The 17,847-nt window shown below is 40.0% G+C and overlaps 1 protein-coding gene and 1 pseudogene across 1 annotated transcript; one reads left to right on the top strand and one right to left on the bottom strand.

Annotated features, from left to right (window-relative positions):
• Positions 1-12,655: 12,655 nt before the first annotated feature.
• On the bottom strand, positions 12,656-15,505 carry LOC129900086 (uncharacterized). The gene is made up of 4 exons (XM_055975049.1): positions 15,262-15,505; positions 14,674-15,171; positions 14,174-14,583; positions 12,656-13,987 (listed from the first exon to the last, which is right to left on the bottom strand). The coding sequence occupies exons 1-4, from the start codon at positions 15,503-15,505 to the stop codon at positions 12,656-12,658; spliced, it is 2,484 nt and encodes an 827-aa protein (XP_055831024.1).
• A 1,829-nt stretch (positions 15,506-17,334) lies between these two features.
• LOC129900085 (agamous-like MADS-box protein AGL29) lies at positions 17,335-17,847 on the top strand (annotated as a pseudogene).

Here is a 17,847-nt window from a genome sequence, read left to right as displayed (position 1 = left end):
AATTACAATTTCATTTTGAAAAAATTTCTCAAAAAATATTGTTTCTAAGATAGATGTTGAATATAATCATCAATTTCACTTGAATTCAGTATTTTCAATATGAATCATATATTTATGTAAAATTTATTAAAATTATAACAAACAATAGTTATGAATTCACAATTTTAAAAAACATAATAGATTCAATACTAATGATAACTTCATTGATGGAGTCTTGTTGGACGACTATATGAATCAAGATGAGTTAGTCAAGAAGAAAGATGGAAGAAGAAGATGAGGAGCTGCAGTGCAGCAGATGAAGAAGCAGAGGAGAAGTTGCAGAGAAGAGGAGAAAAGGAGAGAAGATTACATTGCTCTCTAAGTCACATTGTACATTCACACACTCATCATTCATGTGGTGTGAGTGAGTTGTATTTATAGAGTTTGAGTAGTTAGTTACAAGTCACTATCAACCTATAACTAACATCTAACAACTTCAACTAACTCTAACAAATTATTAACCATGGTAGCTTGCCTATGGTTAACACTCTCTCTCAAGCTCATGGTTTGAACAAGTTCATGACTCCAAGCTCATTCACCAGCAGCTGATATTGTGCCTTGCCAAGACTCTTTATGAGCAAGTCAGCTAGTTGATCCTTGGTGTGTGTGAATTCTGTTTTCAGCATTCCTTGGTTGATCTTTTCTCTTACAAAGTGACAATTGATGTCTATGTGTTTGGTTCTTTCATGGAAGATAGGATTAGCAGCAATCTGAATAGCTGCTTTGCTGTCACACACCATGGTTATAAGAAGCTCAATGTGTATGCCAAGTTCTTCAAACAGCCCTATAAGCCATGTAACTTCAGCAGCACAGTGAGCCATACTCCAAAACTCAGCTTTAGCTGAGCTTCTGGATACAGTATCCTATTTCTTAGATTTCTAGGATATCAAGGCTCCACCAAGTTTGACCAAGTAGCCAGTTACAAACCTTCTTGTTTCCAAGCAGTTTCCCCAATCTGAGTCAAAGTAGGCTAGAAGCTTGTTGGTGTCTTATGCTGGCATTAGTAGTCCAAGACCAGGGGCTTCTTTTATGTACCTAACTACTCTCAATGCAGCTTTCATATGAGACTCTTTGGGGCAGTGCATGAACTGACTCAGAACCTGAACTGAGAAGGCTAAGTCAGGTCTAGTTATGGTCAGATATAGAAGTCTTCCTATTAGTCTTTGGTACCTGCTGGGATCCTACAGTTTATGATCTTCATGTCCCTCATTACCTGTACCTCTAATACACTCATCATATTGTGCAGATGTGAGCTTCTGATTTTGTTCCAAGGAAGTTGCTGCAGGTTTAGCTCCCCCTAGACCACACTCAGCTATCAGTTCAAGAGCATATTTCCTTTGAGACATGTGGATCCCTTTGCTTGATCTGGCACATTCAATCCCTAGGAAGAATTTGAGCTTTTCTAGATCCTTCATCTTGAACTCCTTTTGTAAATCTTTTCTGGTGTCACTGATGATATCCTGGTTACTACCAGTGATCAAAAGATCATCTACATATACCAACACAATGAGTATATCATGTTTATCATGTCTAGTGAAGAGTGAATAGTCATAGTGACTTTGATGAAATCCCAACTGAAGCAAAGACTGTGTTAACTTGAAGTTCCATTGCCTTGGTGCTTGTTTGAGACCATATAGAGACTTGTGGAGTTTGCAGACTTTAGTGTTCTCCCCCTGTCTAGCAAACCCAGGAGGAATGGTCATGTAGACATCCTCTAACAGATCACCATTAAAGAAGGCATTATGAACATCCATCTGATGGATGAGCTAACCCATTAAAGCAGCAAGTGCTATGATGGATCTCACAGTAACCATTTTGGCCAAAGGGCTAAAAGTTTCCCCATAATCGAGCCCCTCCTGTTGGCTATAATCCTTAGCAACTAGCCTGGCCTTGTACCTCTCCACTTCACCTGTAGATTTGTATTTTACTTTGTAAATCCATCTGCAGCCAATAGTCTTCTTACCAGGAGGAAGATCTACCAGACTCCAAGTTTTGTTGTCCATCAAGGCATCTATTTCCTGCTGCATTGTATGGATTCACTAAAGGTCCAGAGCAGCTTCATGATAAGAAGAAGGCTCGGAGATAGCTGAGAATGTCTTGATGCATGAGCTGTAAGAAGGAGACAGGTGTTTTGTTACACCCCGCACTTATAAGTTATTTTTTATATATATAAATTTTAAATATTTTAATAGAGACATGTGAATTCTATCTATGTGGGGAGATTCTAATTATATTAATTAATAGTTATCCAAAAAGAATGTCCATTTGTAGTATGTGTAGAAGTTATCCTTCTGTCATGCATATGATGATATATTCTCACTTTCCACGTGCACCCATGTGATTATGTTGTAATATATAATTAACAAGCTAGCATAATATAGTTGTTGAATAAATGTAGGCTTAGTAGATAGTTTGTCTCTTATTCTACTTTAAATATAGTAAAACCCACCGCCAGTAGCCTTTATACATATATATGTGAGCCTTAGTATTGGAAATCTTTTTCATCACATATATTATTGATGAATCAGTAGTTCTCTCCAAGAAATTTTCCTGTTGCTTCAATAAGACCCTAAGATATGTACTTGTCCAATCTAAGTTACGTTAAGCATAAATAGCTTCTTAGATAGTGGCTATCTAAGAGTTGCGTTAATAAGAGTTCAAGGTGGCGTGAGGGGTAATTTCGGAGAGATAGAGCAGGGGTATAAGGGTAGCTCCGTGTAGTTAAACAAGGGGATCAAGGTTCAACGGATAGCAAGCAACCACGGCGTTTAAATCGCGCTAGAGAAGTTCCGAGGCGCAATTTTGGCTAGTTTTGACCAATTTCGGGTAAGGTAAGATTTCTTCTTTAAATTTGGACTTTACGGGGTTGTTATGGAGTGTATTATGTACCTTGTATACTGCTGAAAGTATAAAAAAATCGTAGGAATGCTCAACGAAAGAAATAATCTAAATTAAAGTCATCGTAGTTAAATTATAGTCGAAGTGAGGTGTTGTGCGTTTGGAGGCGGCTGCTGGTTGTGTGGTGTGTATTGCAGGGCCTAAATATGTTCTAAAAAGGGTGGGGGAGCTGCTGTTTGCAGCCACATGAACCCCCGCTTCATACAATTAAAGGTTTTGCGAAATAGAAACTAGAGACCCTATTTTGGTACCGTAATTTCGAGCAAGTCGTTTCGAGTTGTGTTGTATAATGTTGCTAGGTTTTACATGTGTATGAACTGCTGGTTATGTTGTTGGTTGGCTGTAGGTATTAGGGACACGGTTGGAAATTCGGACAGGGCACATTATAGGGGAGGTGCTGTCCGATTTTCGTTAACTCCCTAACTAATTAAGGAACTAGTCTAGAAGGCGAACGAGGAAAGGAGTTTTATGAACACTCGTAGGTAATGTAAGATGTTGAAAGGTCTAAGGATATTGATACTCGCATTGCTTTCATATTACCTAGGTTCACGGAATACGAGGCGAACGGGATAGATAACGAGTAACTCGTAAAAGGTATGTAAAGCTTATTCTTTCTTTCCTTTTGGCATGTCTTAGTCGTAAGTTAAATATGATACAAGCTCCAGGGTGATTCCATTCTTAAGCATTTCTTATGTACTTGTGAATATCGAACTCCTATGGTAGTTGAACTGTTTCCCTGGAAACCTCTGTATGTTAAAAAGGTAACAAATGTACATGCCTCAAGTCTTAAAGATTATATGATAACAAGTGTTTCGGATCCCATAAGCGATTCGGTCTTGCTTTAGTACGTGTCTAGGGTCCCCGATAGTACAACTGATACTTCCCATAATGGCATTTAGAGGACACTCGAGATAACTACAGTACTACTCAGGTTCTCAGGCGATAGCTTAATTTTCTTATACGGTTGAGTCCCCGATAATGATTTAAACTGCATATAGTTGCTCACTACTCAACTCGTGTGTACTGTAATACATCTTTCTCCGAGTCTCGGGCCGGCTACAGATTCGTGCTTAATCTCACTGCATTGTTCACCGAGTCCCTCACTAGAGGGCCGGGTACGTATGTATATATATGATGATGGGATGGAATAGGGTGGTGATGGCGCCGGACCTATGATGGTCCTACAGGTATGCTTCACCGGTTCCCTGAAAGGGTCGGCTATATTGTGTAATTTCAGCATGCATGATTACGATTCCTAAGATTCAAGTACAGGTTCCTTGTATGATATTTTACTCCCTGTTTCCCTGTTTCAGATATGTTCCAGCTATGTTATATTTTACATACTCAGTACATATATCGTACTGACCCCCTTTATTCGGGGGGCTGCGTTCATGCCCGCAGGTACAGGTACACAGTTTGAGGATCCACCAGCATAGGAGTCCCACTCAGCGGTCCAGAAGTGCTCCATCGTGCTGGAGCCTGATTTTGGGTACTAAACCTTATTATATATACTTATTTTGCTCATGGGTACGGCGGGGGCCTTGTCCCGCCCTATGTTACTGTTTCTTACTCTTAGAGGTCTGTGGATACAGATGTGGGTTGTGAGTGTACGTGGGTTGTATATGAGCTGTATATGGGTTGTATATGAGTCGTATATGTGTGTATGTGCAGCTGTACCGATATGACGTATGATTTGGAGCGTTCCCTGTGTTGTGGAGGCCTTGTCGGCTCGCGTATATGTATGTTATGGAATAACCCTATACATTACTACAGCCTCGTCGGCTTGTATGTTTCTTACATGTTGATGCATTTTGAGTATAAACAGGAGACGGGTTATGTATAGTTGGCAGGGGTACACGTGTGTATCCAGTACGAGCACCCGTCATGACCTACGGGGCTGGGTCGTGACAGAAGTGGTATCAGAGCAGTTCTTTCTTGGAGTGTCCACAGACCGTGTCTAGTAGAGGCTTGTTTATCGGTGTGTTGTGCACCACATCTATAAACAGGAGGCTAAAGGGCATTTAGGATGTTACTTTCTTTCTTGTCTTAGATCATGCGATAGAGATATATTTTAGGATGACTTTTCACTGACCGACTTTTATGTTTACAGTGATGCCTCCACGAAAAGCAACCACTGCCCAAAAGGGCAAGTCAGCAGCGGGGGAAACTAGTCAGACTCCGAGAGTTACCAAGGCCCGTGCCCAGTCTATGCCGAGGATGGGACTCCAGTCAGCGAGCTCTACTACGCCGTTTCCCTCAGAAGAGTTTAGGGCAGCAGCATCTGCAGATCCGAACCTCCAGGACAGGTGCCTCCAGCCCCACAGCCTGGGGCGGAAGACAGAGCTATGAGAGATGCAGTACAGTTGCTGACTGGACTGATGGCAGGACAGGCTCGGAGGCATGGCCCAGATGATGTAAACAGACAAGATAGCTTGAGGGTTCGTGACTTCCTAGCCTGTAATCCCCCAGAATTTCATGGGTCAAGACCTACAGAGGACCCACAGGAGTTCACTCGACAAATGCAGCGTACACTGCGAATCATTAGGGCCTCGGAGACTGAGTCAGTGGAATTAGCCTCCTATCGGCTGCGTGATGTGGCCGCTAACTGGCATGAGTCTTGGGAGTTATCGAGGGGCGAGGGTGCTCCTCCAGCTGAATGGGATGAATTTGCAGAAGCCTTTCTTAGCCACTTCCTGCCTCCAGAAATGAAACGAGCTAGGGTTGATAAATTTTTGCAGTTAAAGCAGAACGGCAAAAGTATTCGCGACTATAGCCTCGAGTTTGACTCATTGGCGAGACATGCCCCCACAGTTGTAGCTGATATGGCAGATAGGGTGCATCGGTACGTTATGGGCTTGGACCTTTATTTGGTTGATAGCTGCATGGCCATGGATTCTCAGCGAGGCATGGATATTGCCTGGGTACAAGCATACGCCCAAGGGGTAGAAGAGCGACATAGAAGGCGTCAGCCTGAAAGAGGGTTTGATAGAAGTCAGCCTAAGAGGGCTAGGTCAGTTGGTTATCCGGGGGAATTTCGCAATGGGCGGTTCCAGCAGTTTGGTAGATATCCCTCCCAGCCGGCTCAGAGTGTACCTCTATGGTTTCCAGGTGGACGAGTTGACAGCACCAGATATTCGGGGGCCGGTCAAAGCTCTAGAGCTTCAGGTACATAGGTGAACCAGAGTTCTCGACAGTCAAGACCACCGATACCCCAATGTCCCCATTGTAATAGGTCTCATTTTGGGGAATGTCGTTGGACTACAGGTGCTTGTTTTTCTTGTGGCCGTCAAGGCCATATTGCGAGGGAATGTCCACTTAAAAGTACTCCAGGCGGTATGGCTCAGCCAACTGGGTCAGTTGCGGGTTCTTCTTCTTTTGTGGCTATGTGCCCGATGGTGCGGGGAATGCAGATACCAGCAGGCCGTGGTAGAGGCCGTGGTGGAGCTTCCAGTTCTGGCGGTCCTTCCAACCGTATGTATGCTTTGGCCAGTAGACAGGATCAGGAAGCGTCGCCAAATGTGGTCACAGGTACATTATCAATATTCTCTCAGGACGTATATGCATTGATGGATCCCGGCTCTACTTTATCATATATATCTCCTTTTGTTGCTAATAGAATTAGAATTAAGCCTGAGTTAATAAAATCATTTGAGGTGGCTACACCAGTAGGAGACTCTATTATGGTGAAGCAGGTATATAGAAATTGCCCGGTGAATGTATACAGTCATCATACCTTAGCTGATTTGATAGAATTAGATATGGTAGAGTTTGATGTTATTATGGGTATGGACTGGTTAGCTTCGTGTCAGGCCAATGTAGATTGTAGGAACAAAGTGGTTCAGTTCCAGTTCCCAGGTGGACCAGTTGTTGAGTGGGTAGGGAACACAGCATCGCCGAAGGGTAAGTTTATTTCATACCTTAAGGCAAGGAAAATGATCAGAAAGGGGTGTATTTATCATTTAGTCCGTGTGCATGATCTGGAAGCAGAGGTGCCAACTCCTTAGTCGGTGCCCGTGGTTAATGAATATCTAGATGTGTTTCCAGATGAACTTCCAGGTCTTCCTCCCGAACGAGAGATAGAGTTCACTGTAGACGTGCCACCAGATACTCAGCCTATCTCTATTCCCCCATATAGAATGGCACCCGCGGAGTTAAAGGAGCTAAAGGAGCAGCTGAAGGACTTGCTAGAGAAGGGTTTCATTAGGCCCAGCACATCCCCATGGGGAGCGCCGGTATTATTTGTTAAGAAGAAAGATGGATCGCTGCGAATGTGCATTGACTATAGGCAGCTGAACAAGGTAACAATCAAGAATAGATATCCCCTCCCCAGGATTGATGATTTGTTTGACCAGTTGTAGGGTGCTAAATGCTTTTCGAAGATAGACCTGCGGTCAGGTTACCATCAGGTACGGGTAAGAGAAGCGGATATCCCAAAGACCGCATTCAGAACTCGATACGGGCATTATGAGTTCAAAGTGATGTCTTTTGGGTTGACAAATGCTCCAGCGGTGTTTATGGACTTGATGAACCGAGTGTTCAAGCCATTTCTAGATTTGTTCGTGATCGTATTTATTGATGATATTTTGGTCTATTCACGATCAGAAAAGGAACACGCGGATAATTTGCGGGTGGTACTGGGAATACTCCAACACCAAAAATTATACGCTAAGTTTTCTAAATGTGAATTTTGGTTAACTTCAGTGGCTTTTCTGGGGCATATTATTGGAACTGATGGTATTTGCGTAGATATGCAGAAGATTGAGGCCGTGAAGGCCTGGCCAAGACCTACAACCCCTACGGAGGTACGTAGCTTTTTGGGGTTAGCAGGATACTACCGGAGGTTCGTGGAAAAGTTTGCTTCCATTTCAGCGCCTTTAACAAGGCTGACTCAAAAGGCGGCTAAGTTCCAGTGGACTGATGCTTGCGAACGAAGCTTCCAGTTGTTAAAGGAAAAATTGACTACGGCTCCTGTTCTAACCCTTCCAGAAGGACCAAATGGCCTTGTTATTTATTGTGATGCTTCCAGTATTGGGCTTGGATGTGTATTGATGCAACAGGGTAAAGTTATAGCTTATGCCTCCCGACAGCTCAGAAAACACAAAAAGAATTATCCAACTCATGACTTGGAATTAGCAGCGGTGATTCATGCCTTGAAAATATGGAGGCACTACTTATATGGTGTACATGTTGATATCTATACAGACCACAAAAGCCTCCAGTATATCTTCAAACAGAAGGAATTGAACTTACGACAGAGAAGGTGGCTAGAATTGCTGAAGGACTATGACGTCGACATATTATACCACCCAGGGAAGGCAAATGTGGTGGCGGACGCACTCAACCATAAATCAATGGGTAGCTTGGCAGATGTACAACCGGAACAGAAAGAGATAACCCGTGACATTTGCCAGCTCGCTAGTCTGGGAGTCCGCTTAGCTGATTCGGGTGATGACGGGGTTTCTGTTCGAGGAGTTGCTGAATCCTCGATCATGGAAGAAGTAAAACTATGTCAGTACCAGGACCCTGTTCTAACACAGTATAGGGATGAAACTCTCCAAAAGGGAAAGGCTCCATTTGAAATCATAGCTGGTGGGGTACTACGATATCAAGGCAGAGTTTGCATACCGAAAGTTGCAGGGCTACGACAGCAAGTACTGGGAGAGGCACATTATGCTCGCTATTCTATTCATCCGGGGTCAACCAAGATGTATCACGACCTCAGATGTCTGTATTGGTGGGACGGTATGAAAAGGGATATAGCAGAGTTCATAGCCCAATGCCCAAACTGCCAACAAGTTAAAGTTGAACATCAGAAACCGGGTGGGCTACTACAGGAGATGGAGATTCCAACTTGGAAGTGGGAAGCGATTAACATGGACTTCATTACAGGTTTGCCTCGTACTCTTCGAAAGCAGGATTCCATATGGGTTATCGTGGATAGGCTGACAAAATCAGCCCACTTCCTTCCAGTTAGGACTACTTACTCAGCTGAGGACTATGCGAAATTGTACATCAAAGAAATAGTACGACTTCACGGAGTTCCTACATCTATTATTTTGGACAGGGGAGCTCAGTTCACAGCCCATTTTTGGAAGTCATTCCAGAAAGGCTTGGGGACACAGGTAAGCCTTAGTACAGCATTTCATCCTCAAACTGATGGGCAAGCTGAGCGTACTATTCAAATGCTAGAGGATATGTTGCGGGCCTGCATAATTGACTTCAAAGGTAGCTGGGATCATCATGTACCACTTATTGAGTTTGCCTACAATAACAGCTATCACTCCAGCATCCAGATGGCGCCGTATGAGGCTTTATACGGCAGGAAGTGCAGGTCACCTATCGGTTGGTTTGAGGTTGGCGAAACACAACTAATAGGCCCAGACATGGTCCAACAGGCGGTAGATAAGGTAAAGCTTATTCGGGAAAGATTACGAGCTGCCCAGAGTCGACAGAAGTCATATGCAGACAATCGACGTCGACCTTTGGAATTCCAAATGGGTGAATGGGTGTTTTTGAAAGTATCGCCCATGAAAGGGGTAATGAGGTTCGGCAGGAAAGGGAAGCTGAGTCCGAGATATATTGGTCCTTACTTGATCATCCGCCGAATAGGCAAAGTTGCCTACGAGCTAGACTTACCAGCGGATCTGGAAGCGGTACATCCAGTCTTCCATGTGTCAATGCTTCGTAAGTGTGTGGGTGATCCATCCCGGGTACATCCCTTAGATGAGATCCAGGTCACAGAGGAGTTAGCTTATGAAGAGAAACCTATCGCCATCCTGGATCGGCAGATCAGAAAACTGCGGTCTAAGGACATGGCTTCTATCAAGGTGTTGTGGCGAAATAGGAATCATGAAGAAATGACCTGGGAAGCGGAAGAGGACATGAAACACAAGTATCCGTACTTGTTTCCGACGTCTACAGGTAACCCCAACTCCTGAAACTTGTATATTGATTACTTGGATGAAAATGTGTGTTATCACAGTAGAAAAAAACCTCCCTACGAACTATATAAAGTCTTCAGGGAAATTTTATTTAACATTCGGGGACGAATGTTCTAAAGGGGGGAAGGATGTTACACCCCGCACTTATAAGTTATTTTTTATATATATAAATTTTAAATATTTTAATAGAGACATGTGAATTCTATCTATGTGGGGAGATTCTAATTATATTAATTAATAGTTATCCAAAAAGAATGTCCATTTGTAGTATATGTAGAAGTTATCCTTCTGTCATGCATATGATGATATATTCTCACTTTCCACGTGCACCCATGTGATTATGTTGTAATATATAATTAACAAGCTAGCATAATATAGTTGTTGAATAAATGTAGGCTTAGTAGATAGTTTGTCTCTTATTCTACTTTAAATATAGTAAAACCCACCGCCAGTAGCCTTTATACATATATATGTGAGCCTTAGTATTGGAAATCTTTTTCATCACATATATTATTGATGAATCAGTAGTTCTCTCCAAGAAATTTTCCTGTTGCTTCAATAAGACCCTAAGATATGTACTTGTCCAATCTAAGTTACGTTAAGCATAAATAGCTTCTCAGATAGTGGCTATCTAAGAGTTGCGTTAATAAGAGTTCAAGGTGGCGTGAGGGGTAATTTCGGCGAGATAGAGAAGGGGTATAAGGGTAGCTCCGTGTAGTTAAACAAGGGGATCAAGGTTCAACGGATAGCAAGCAACCACGGCGTTTAAATCGCGCTAGAGAAGTTCCGAGGCGCAATTTTGGCTAGTTTTGACCAATTTCGGGTAAGGTAAGATTTCTCCTTTAAATTTGGACTTTACGGGGTTGTTATGGAGTGTATTATGTACCTTTTATACTGCTGAAAGTATAAAAAAATCGTAGGAATGCTCAACGAAAGAAATAATCTAAATTAAAGTCATCGTAGTTAAATTATAGTCGAAGTGAGGTGTTGTGCGTTTGGAGGCGGCTGCTGGTTGTGTGGTGTGTATTGCAGGGCCTAAATATGTTCTAAAAAGGGTGGGGGAGCTGCTGTTTGCAGCCACATGAACCCCCGCTTTATACAATTAAAGGTTTTGCGAAATAGAAACTAGATACCCTATTTTGGTACCGTAATTTCGAGCGAGTCGTTTCGAGTTGTGTTGTATAATGTTGCTAGGTTTTATATGTGTATGAACTGCTGGTTATGTTGTTGGTTGTCTGTAGGTATTAGGGACACGGTTGGAAATTCGAATAGGGCACATTATAGGGGAGGTGCTGTCCGATTTTCGTTAACTCCCTAACTAATTAAGGAACTAGTCTAGAAGGCGAACGAGGAAAGGAGTTTTATGAACACTCGTAGGTAATGTAAGATGTTGAAAGGTCTAAGGATATTGATACTCGCATTGCTTTCATATTACCTAGGTTCACGGAATACGAGGCGAACGGGATAGATAACGAGTAACTCGTAAAAGGTATGTAAAGCTTATTCTTTCTTTCCTTTTGGCATGTCTTAGTCGTAAGTTAAATATGATACAAGCTCCAGGGTGATTCCATTCTTAAGCATTTCTTATGTACTTGTGAATATCGAACTCCTATGGTAGTTGAACTGTTTCCCTGGAAACCTCTGTATGTTAAAAAGGTAACAAATGTACATGCCTCAAGTCTTAAAGATTATATGATAACAAGTGTTTCGGATCCCATAAGCGATTCGGTCTTGCTTTAGTACGTGTCTAGGGTCCCCGATAGTACAACTGATACTTCCCATAATGGCATTTAGAGGACACTCGAGATAACTACAGTACTACTCAGGTTCTCAGGCGATAACTTAATTTTCTTATACGGTTGAGTCCCCGATAATGATTTAAACTGCATATAGTTGCTCACTACTCAACTCGTGTGTACTGTAATACATCTTTCTCCGAGTCCCGGGCCGGCTACAGATTCGTGCTTAATCTCACTGCATTGTTCACCGAGTCCCTCACTAGAGGGCCGGGTACGTATGTATATATATGATGATGGGATGGAATAGGGTGGTGATGGCGCCGAACCTATGATGGTCCTACATGTATGCTTCACCGGTTCCCTAAAAGGGCCGGCTATATTGTGTAATTTCAGCATGCATGATTACGATTCCTAGGATTCAAGTACAGGTTCCTTGTATGATATTTTACTCCCTGCTTCCCTGTTTCAGATATGTTCCAGCTATGTTATGTTTTACATACTCAGTACATATATCGTACTGACCCCCTTTATTCGGGGGGCTGCGTTCATGCCCGCAGGTACAGGTACACAGTTTGAGGATCCACCAGCATAGGAGTCCCACTCAGCGGTCCAGAAGTGCTCCATCGTGCTGGAGCCTGATTTTGGGTACTAAACCTTATTATATATACTTATTTTGCTCACGGGTACGGCGGGGGCCCTGTCCCGCCCTATGTTACTGTTTCTTACTCTTAGAGGTCTGTGGATACAGATGTGGGTTGTGAGTGTACGTGGGTTGTATATGAGCTGTATATGGGTTGTATATGAGTCATATATGTGTGTATGTGCAGCTGTACCGATATGACGTATGATTTGGAGCGTTCCCTGTGTTGTGGCGGCCTTATCGGCTCGCGTATATGTATGTTATGGAACAACCCTATACATTACTACAGCCTCGTCGGCTTGTATGTTTCTTACATGTTGATGCATTTTGAGTATAAACAGGAGACGGGTTATGTATAGTTGGCAGGGGTACACGTGTGTGTCCAGTACGGGCACCCATCATGACCTACAGGGCTGGGTCGTGACATGTTTGTAGCTAACAAAGTCAGATACTGGAAACAGACAAGAGTGACTTTTGGATTGAGTAACAAAATCCTGAAGCCAGATAGGAAGTTTGGTTGATCTGGAGGACTTTTTGGTAGGAACTGCTGTTGGAGATGGAAGTGGAGAATGGTCTTCAGGAGTAGGTGGTAGCTGAGGGTCTTGAGGAGTAACAACAGGTGACAAGCTAGTAGGGGGATGATCATTATCAGGTTGTACTTGAGTTAAGATAGGAAATATGGGATTGGATGAGGTTTGAAAGTCTCTGAAAGGAAACATGTCTTCTTTAAACACAACATGCTTGTTCACAAATAAGGACTTAGTATGCAGATCATATAAGAGGTAACCCTTTTGAGACAAAGAGTATCCCATAAGCACAACAGGTATGGCTCTAGGAGAGAACTTATCTGTGATGGCTGGACAAGTAGCATAACATAGGCAACCAAAAGTTTTGATATGAGAGAGGGATGGAGAATGTTGATACAGTAGCTCAAAGAGAGACTTATAAGACAAAAGTTTAGATGAAAGTCTATTAAGGATATAGACAGCTGTGGTAACACATTCTCCCCAAAACTGCAAGGGTACTGATGCCTGGAACCTCAAGGCTCTTGTCATGTTTAAGATAGTTCTGTGCTTCCTTTCTACCACACCATTTTGCTGAGGAGTGTATACACATGTGGTTTGATGATATAATCCCAGAGTTGACAACATGGACTGAAAGGCTGTGCTCATGAATTTAGTCTTATTATCAGTTCTAAGCACTTTGACACAAGTTGAGAACAAATTATGAACTTGAGCAAAAAAATGTCTCATCACAACTATAGTATCAGATTTAGCTGTGAGAAGAAATAGCCAAGTGAATCTAGAGTAGTCATGTACTACAGTAACAAAGTATTTCATTCCATTATGAGTAGGTACTCTATATGGACCCCAGACATCACAATGCACCAAGTCAAAGAGTGCCTTTGAAGTGTGATTGCTTATAGGAAAAAGAACTTTTGTTTGTTTTGCTAATGGACACACTGTACAAGTTGAGATGTCAGAGATATCCACTCCTGCAAGACTAGAGGACCTTCTTATTACATCAATAGGAGCATGTCCTAACCTGCTATGCCATAATGTACTAGAATCAGAACAACTACTACCATATACAGCACTAGTAGAAGACGCTTGAGCAGTAGAAGTACTGCATAACCTCTGAGTAGGATCAATATGGTTGAAGCCTTCCTTGAGAATGTAGAGTCCTTCATCTTGTCTACTAATCCCCTTGACCTGTCCACTATAGAGATCCTAAAAGACACAAAAATCAGGAAAGAAGGTTGTCATATATTGAAGCTCCTTAGTTAGTTGAGACACATATAAGAGGTTGTATTTGAAATCAGGAACAAAGAGGACATTATCAATAACTTGATCTCCAAAGACTTTTGTGTTTCCAACATGAGACACTAATGCAACATTTCCTGTTAGTAGTAGTACCTGCCTTCTTTCAGGCTTAGACACTGAGGTACATTTATCTAGTGATGACAATTGAGATATCATATAGTTAGTGGCTCCTGTGTCAACTATCCACTCCTTATTCACATATTTGGATACTAGTGTTGATAAAACTCTACCTGTTATGGCTATTTTGGCTGAATGATCTCCACCAGTGTCACTGCCTTTGGTTAGTAACTGCATTATCTGCTGATATTGATCTTTTGTGAAGAAAGCTGAAGGTGACTTGTATGCTGCACTAGGTTCTTCATTGTGTGATAAGCCTGCACTTTGAGCAACTGTAACTTGGTTAGCAAAGGAACTAGAGCTAGGTGTAGAACTACCAGTTTTCTTCTTGGATCTCCAGCCAACTGGATATCCTTTGACCTTGAAACATTGCTCCTTAGTGTGACCTCTGTAACCACATACCTCACAGGTGATAACAGACTTTTGTGGTTTCTGAGGATTGAACTGAGCTTCATATTAACTTCTAATTGGATTACCACCACCTCCACCAGGTTGATGACCAAAATTCCCATTACCAACACTATGACCACTCCCTTTTTGGCTAAACAATGCAGTACTTTCCATCAGTTTAGGAAGGCATGATTCATAGTTAGTGTGTGCTATGTTCCTTTGACTTTTATGATCCATGACAAGGAAAAAGGCTTTGTTCAGATTTGGAGTTGGAGACTGCATCAAAATCTGTCCTCTAACTGCAGAGTAGGTCTCATTTAGTCCCATTAAAAACTCTAGTAACCTTTGATACTCATAATGATCTTGAAACTTCTTAGACTCAGGACATGAACAACCTGGACAAGGCATAATTGAATCATAGTCATTCCACAAGCCTTTGAGTTTTGTATAATAATCTGAAACTGACATGGTTTCCTGACTTAGATCATGAGCTCCATTTATCTTGTCGAATCTTTTCTTTAGATCACACCAAACCTTGTGTGCATCTCCTCCATACACCACAGTCCCCAGCAATCCTGGTCGAACTGCATTCGTAATCCAAGAGAGGATTACAGCATTACACTTCTCTCAAGCATCATAAAACTCAGGTCCAAACTTAGACTTAGGATATCTACCATCAATGAATCCAAGCTTACTCTTGCCTATTAATCCAATTCTCATTGATCTACTCCAAATCGCGTAGTTCTCTAAACCAACTAGTTGAAGAGAAATTAATGAGCTACCTGGAGTATCATTTTGATGCAAGAAGAGAGGATGATTGTGGTCAATATTTGATATTACCAGCTCAGATGCTGCTGTGTTTGAGTTGAAGTTCTCAGCACCTAGTGTTTCAGTTGCAGCTTCACCTAGATTCACCATTGAATTTGCTTCGAAACTGAGAATGCTGAAACTTGACTGCAACTTAAACACCTTTCAGAGATGAGCACCTATACTTCTCGTCTTCTCAGCACTTAACTGCTTGTTCCAGTTTTAGGATCTTACCAAACGCTCTAATACCATGATAACTTCATTGATGGAGTCTTGTTGGACGACTATATGAATCAAGATGAATTAGTCGAGAAGAAAGATGGAAGAAGAAGATGAGGAGCTGCAGTGCAGCAGATGAAGAAGCAAAGGAGAAGTTGTAGAGAAGAGGAGAAAATGAGAGAAGATTACATTGCTTTCTAAGTCACATTGTACATTCACACACTCATCATTCATGTGGTGTGAGTGAGTTGTATTTATAGAGTTTGAGTAGTTAGTTACAAGTCACTATCAACCTACAACTAACATCTAACAACTTCAACTAACTCTAACAAATTATTAACCATGGTAGCTTGCCTATGGTTAACAACTAAAAACTATAAATATTCAATTCATAAAATTTACATCATAATTTCATCTTTAATTGTTCCCTTCTAATTGCATTCCCATATCTTTTGGCAAACACATTTAACATGTTCCAACATTTTTTTATATATAATTAATATTTGATACATAGAGATTTTTTTTATTGTTGTATGCCATTAATATATTTTTTTTAATTTAAATTGGAATTTTTGATTTTGCTTCTTATACCCAAAAATTAAATGATATTGGTACATAGTATTTTTTTCTACTATTTGCTAACTTCAATTTGTCATTTCATTAATATTATTTCCTTTTATATTATTGTATTTCATTAATATATTTTCCTATTAAAGTTAAAAAATTTAATCTTATTCAAGTCAATGTTTATTTAATGTTAATGCATGTGAATGATTTAATTTTACTATAAAATTTTAAATTATTTAATTTGTAATTATATAATTTCTAATTATAATCAGTTATTTTTATTTTCTATCTAGACTTGATTAACTTATGTAAGAATATTAAGATATTTTCCTAGTATTCTTAAGCTTTAGATTTATTTTTATTAATATAAAGGAGAATTTTGATTTTGTTTATTATCGAAAAATTTAAAAGATCTTTATGTGTAGTTTATTTTTATACTAATTATATTTCTAACACCAATTTAATATTTCATTAGTACTTTTTTTTCATTGTTACATTTCATTAATATACTTTCCTCTTTTATTGTTGTGTTTTATTAAAATATTTTTCTATTAAAAATAAAATTTTGAATATTATTTAAGTCAATGTCTGTTTGATATTAATGCATGTGAATGATTTAAGTTTACTTTAAATTTTAAATTATTTTGATTTGCATTTATATTATTTCTAATTATAATCAGTAATTTCTTTCGTCTATATAAATTCTATTAATTTATGTGAGAATATTAAGATATTTTCTTATTATAGTGAAGTTTTGGGTTTATTTTTATTAATGTGAATGAGGATTTTGATTTTGCTTATCATACAAAAAATTAAAAGATTTTGGTTTATAATTTATTTTTCTTTTAATAATATCTATATTTTCCAACTTCAACTTAATAAATTTCATGAGTATACTAAAATATTTACATATTTGACTTAAAATTTATATTTTAATAATGTGGTTGGTATACAAAACATATTTAAGGCATATTATTTAATTAACTTCCTAGTTTTCTAGGATAAAAATATTATGTTTTATTTATAATAATTGGCTAGAAATTTAATTATATGTCATTTTGATAAAAACAAAATTGATGTATACAAATAATAGCAATGCCGTCGCAGAAAAACATTTAATCATTCAGCAAATCAATCTCCTTATAAATTTAGTCATGGGGAGATAAAAGACTAAAGGGCATCAAAAGATATCAATGAGGAAAATAGAAATTAAGGATGCCTTGTTTGCCACCTTTTCAAAACGTCGTGAGACTTTGTACAAAAAAGCTAGCGATCTCGTTACAAAATGCAATGTTGACATTGAAATAATAACATTTTCCCCTGCTGGTAAGCCTCACTCATTTTTTCACCTTACAATTGATGCAATTGTTTCTCGTTTTCAGAATCCTGATATGTAGCTAAGTCAAAGTACTAATCTGGACATGGTTATTGCTCGAAACAAAGTGAATCAACTCAAAAAAAAAACTTGAAGAATTTGATACCATAGAAGACATTGTAATTGCTCAAAAAAAAATCTTATGAAAAAGTGACAGAAACAAGACAGAAAAGTTGGTGGGAGTCAATTGAGCAGCTTAATACAGATGAAGTGTTCATATTTGAAGCTTGGTTAAAATGAAACTAATTTTAATATACACCATCGTTTGAATCGGTTAGAAAATGGATCTTAA

The sequence above is a fragment of the Solanum dulcamara genome, chromosome 8 (assembly GCF_947179165.1).
Source record: "Solanum dulcamara chromosome 8, daSolDulc1.2, whole genome shotgun sequence".
Classification (NCBI taxonomy): domain Eukaryota; kingdom Viridiplantae; phylum Streptophyta; class Magnoliopsida; order Solanales; family Solanaceae; genus Solanum; species Solanum dulcamara.
This window is presented reverse-complemented; position numbering and strand designations above follow the sequence as displayed.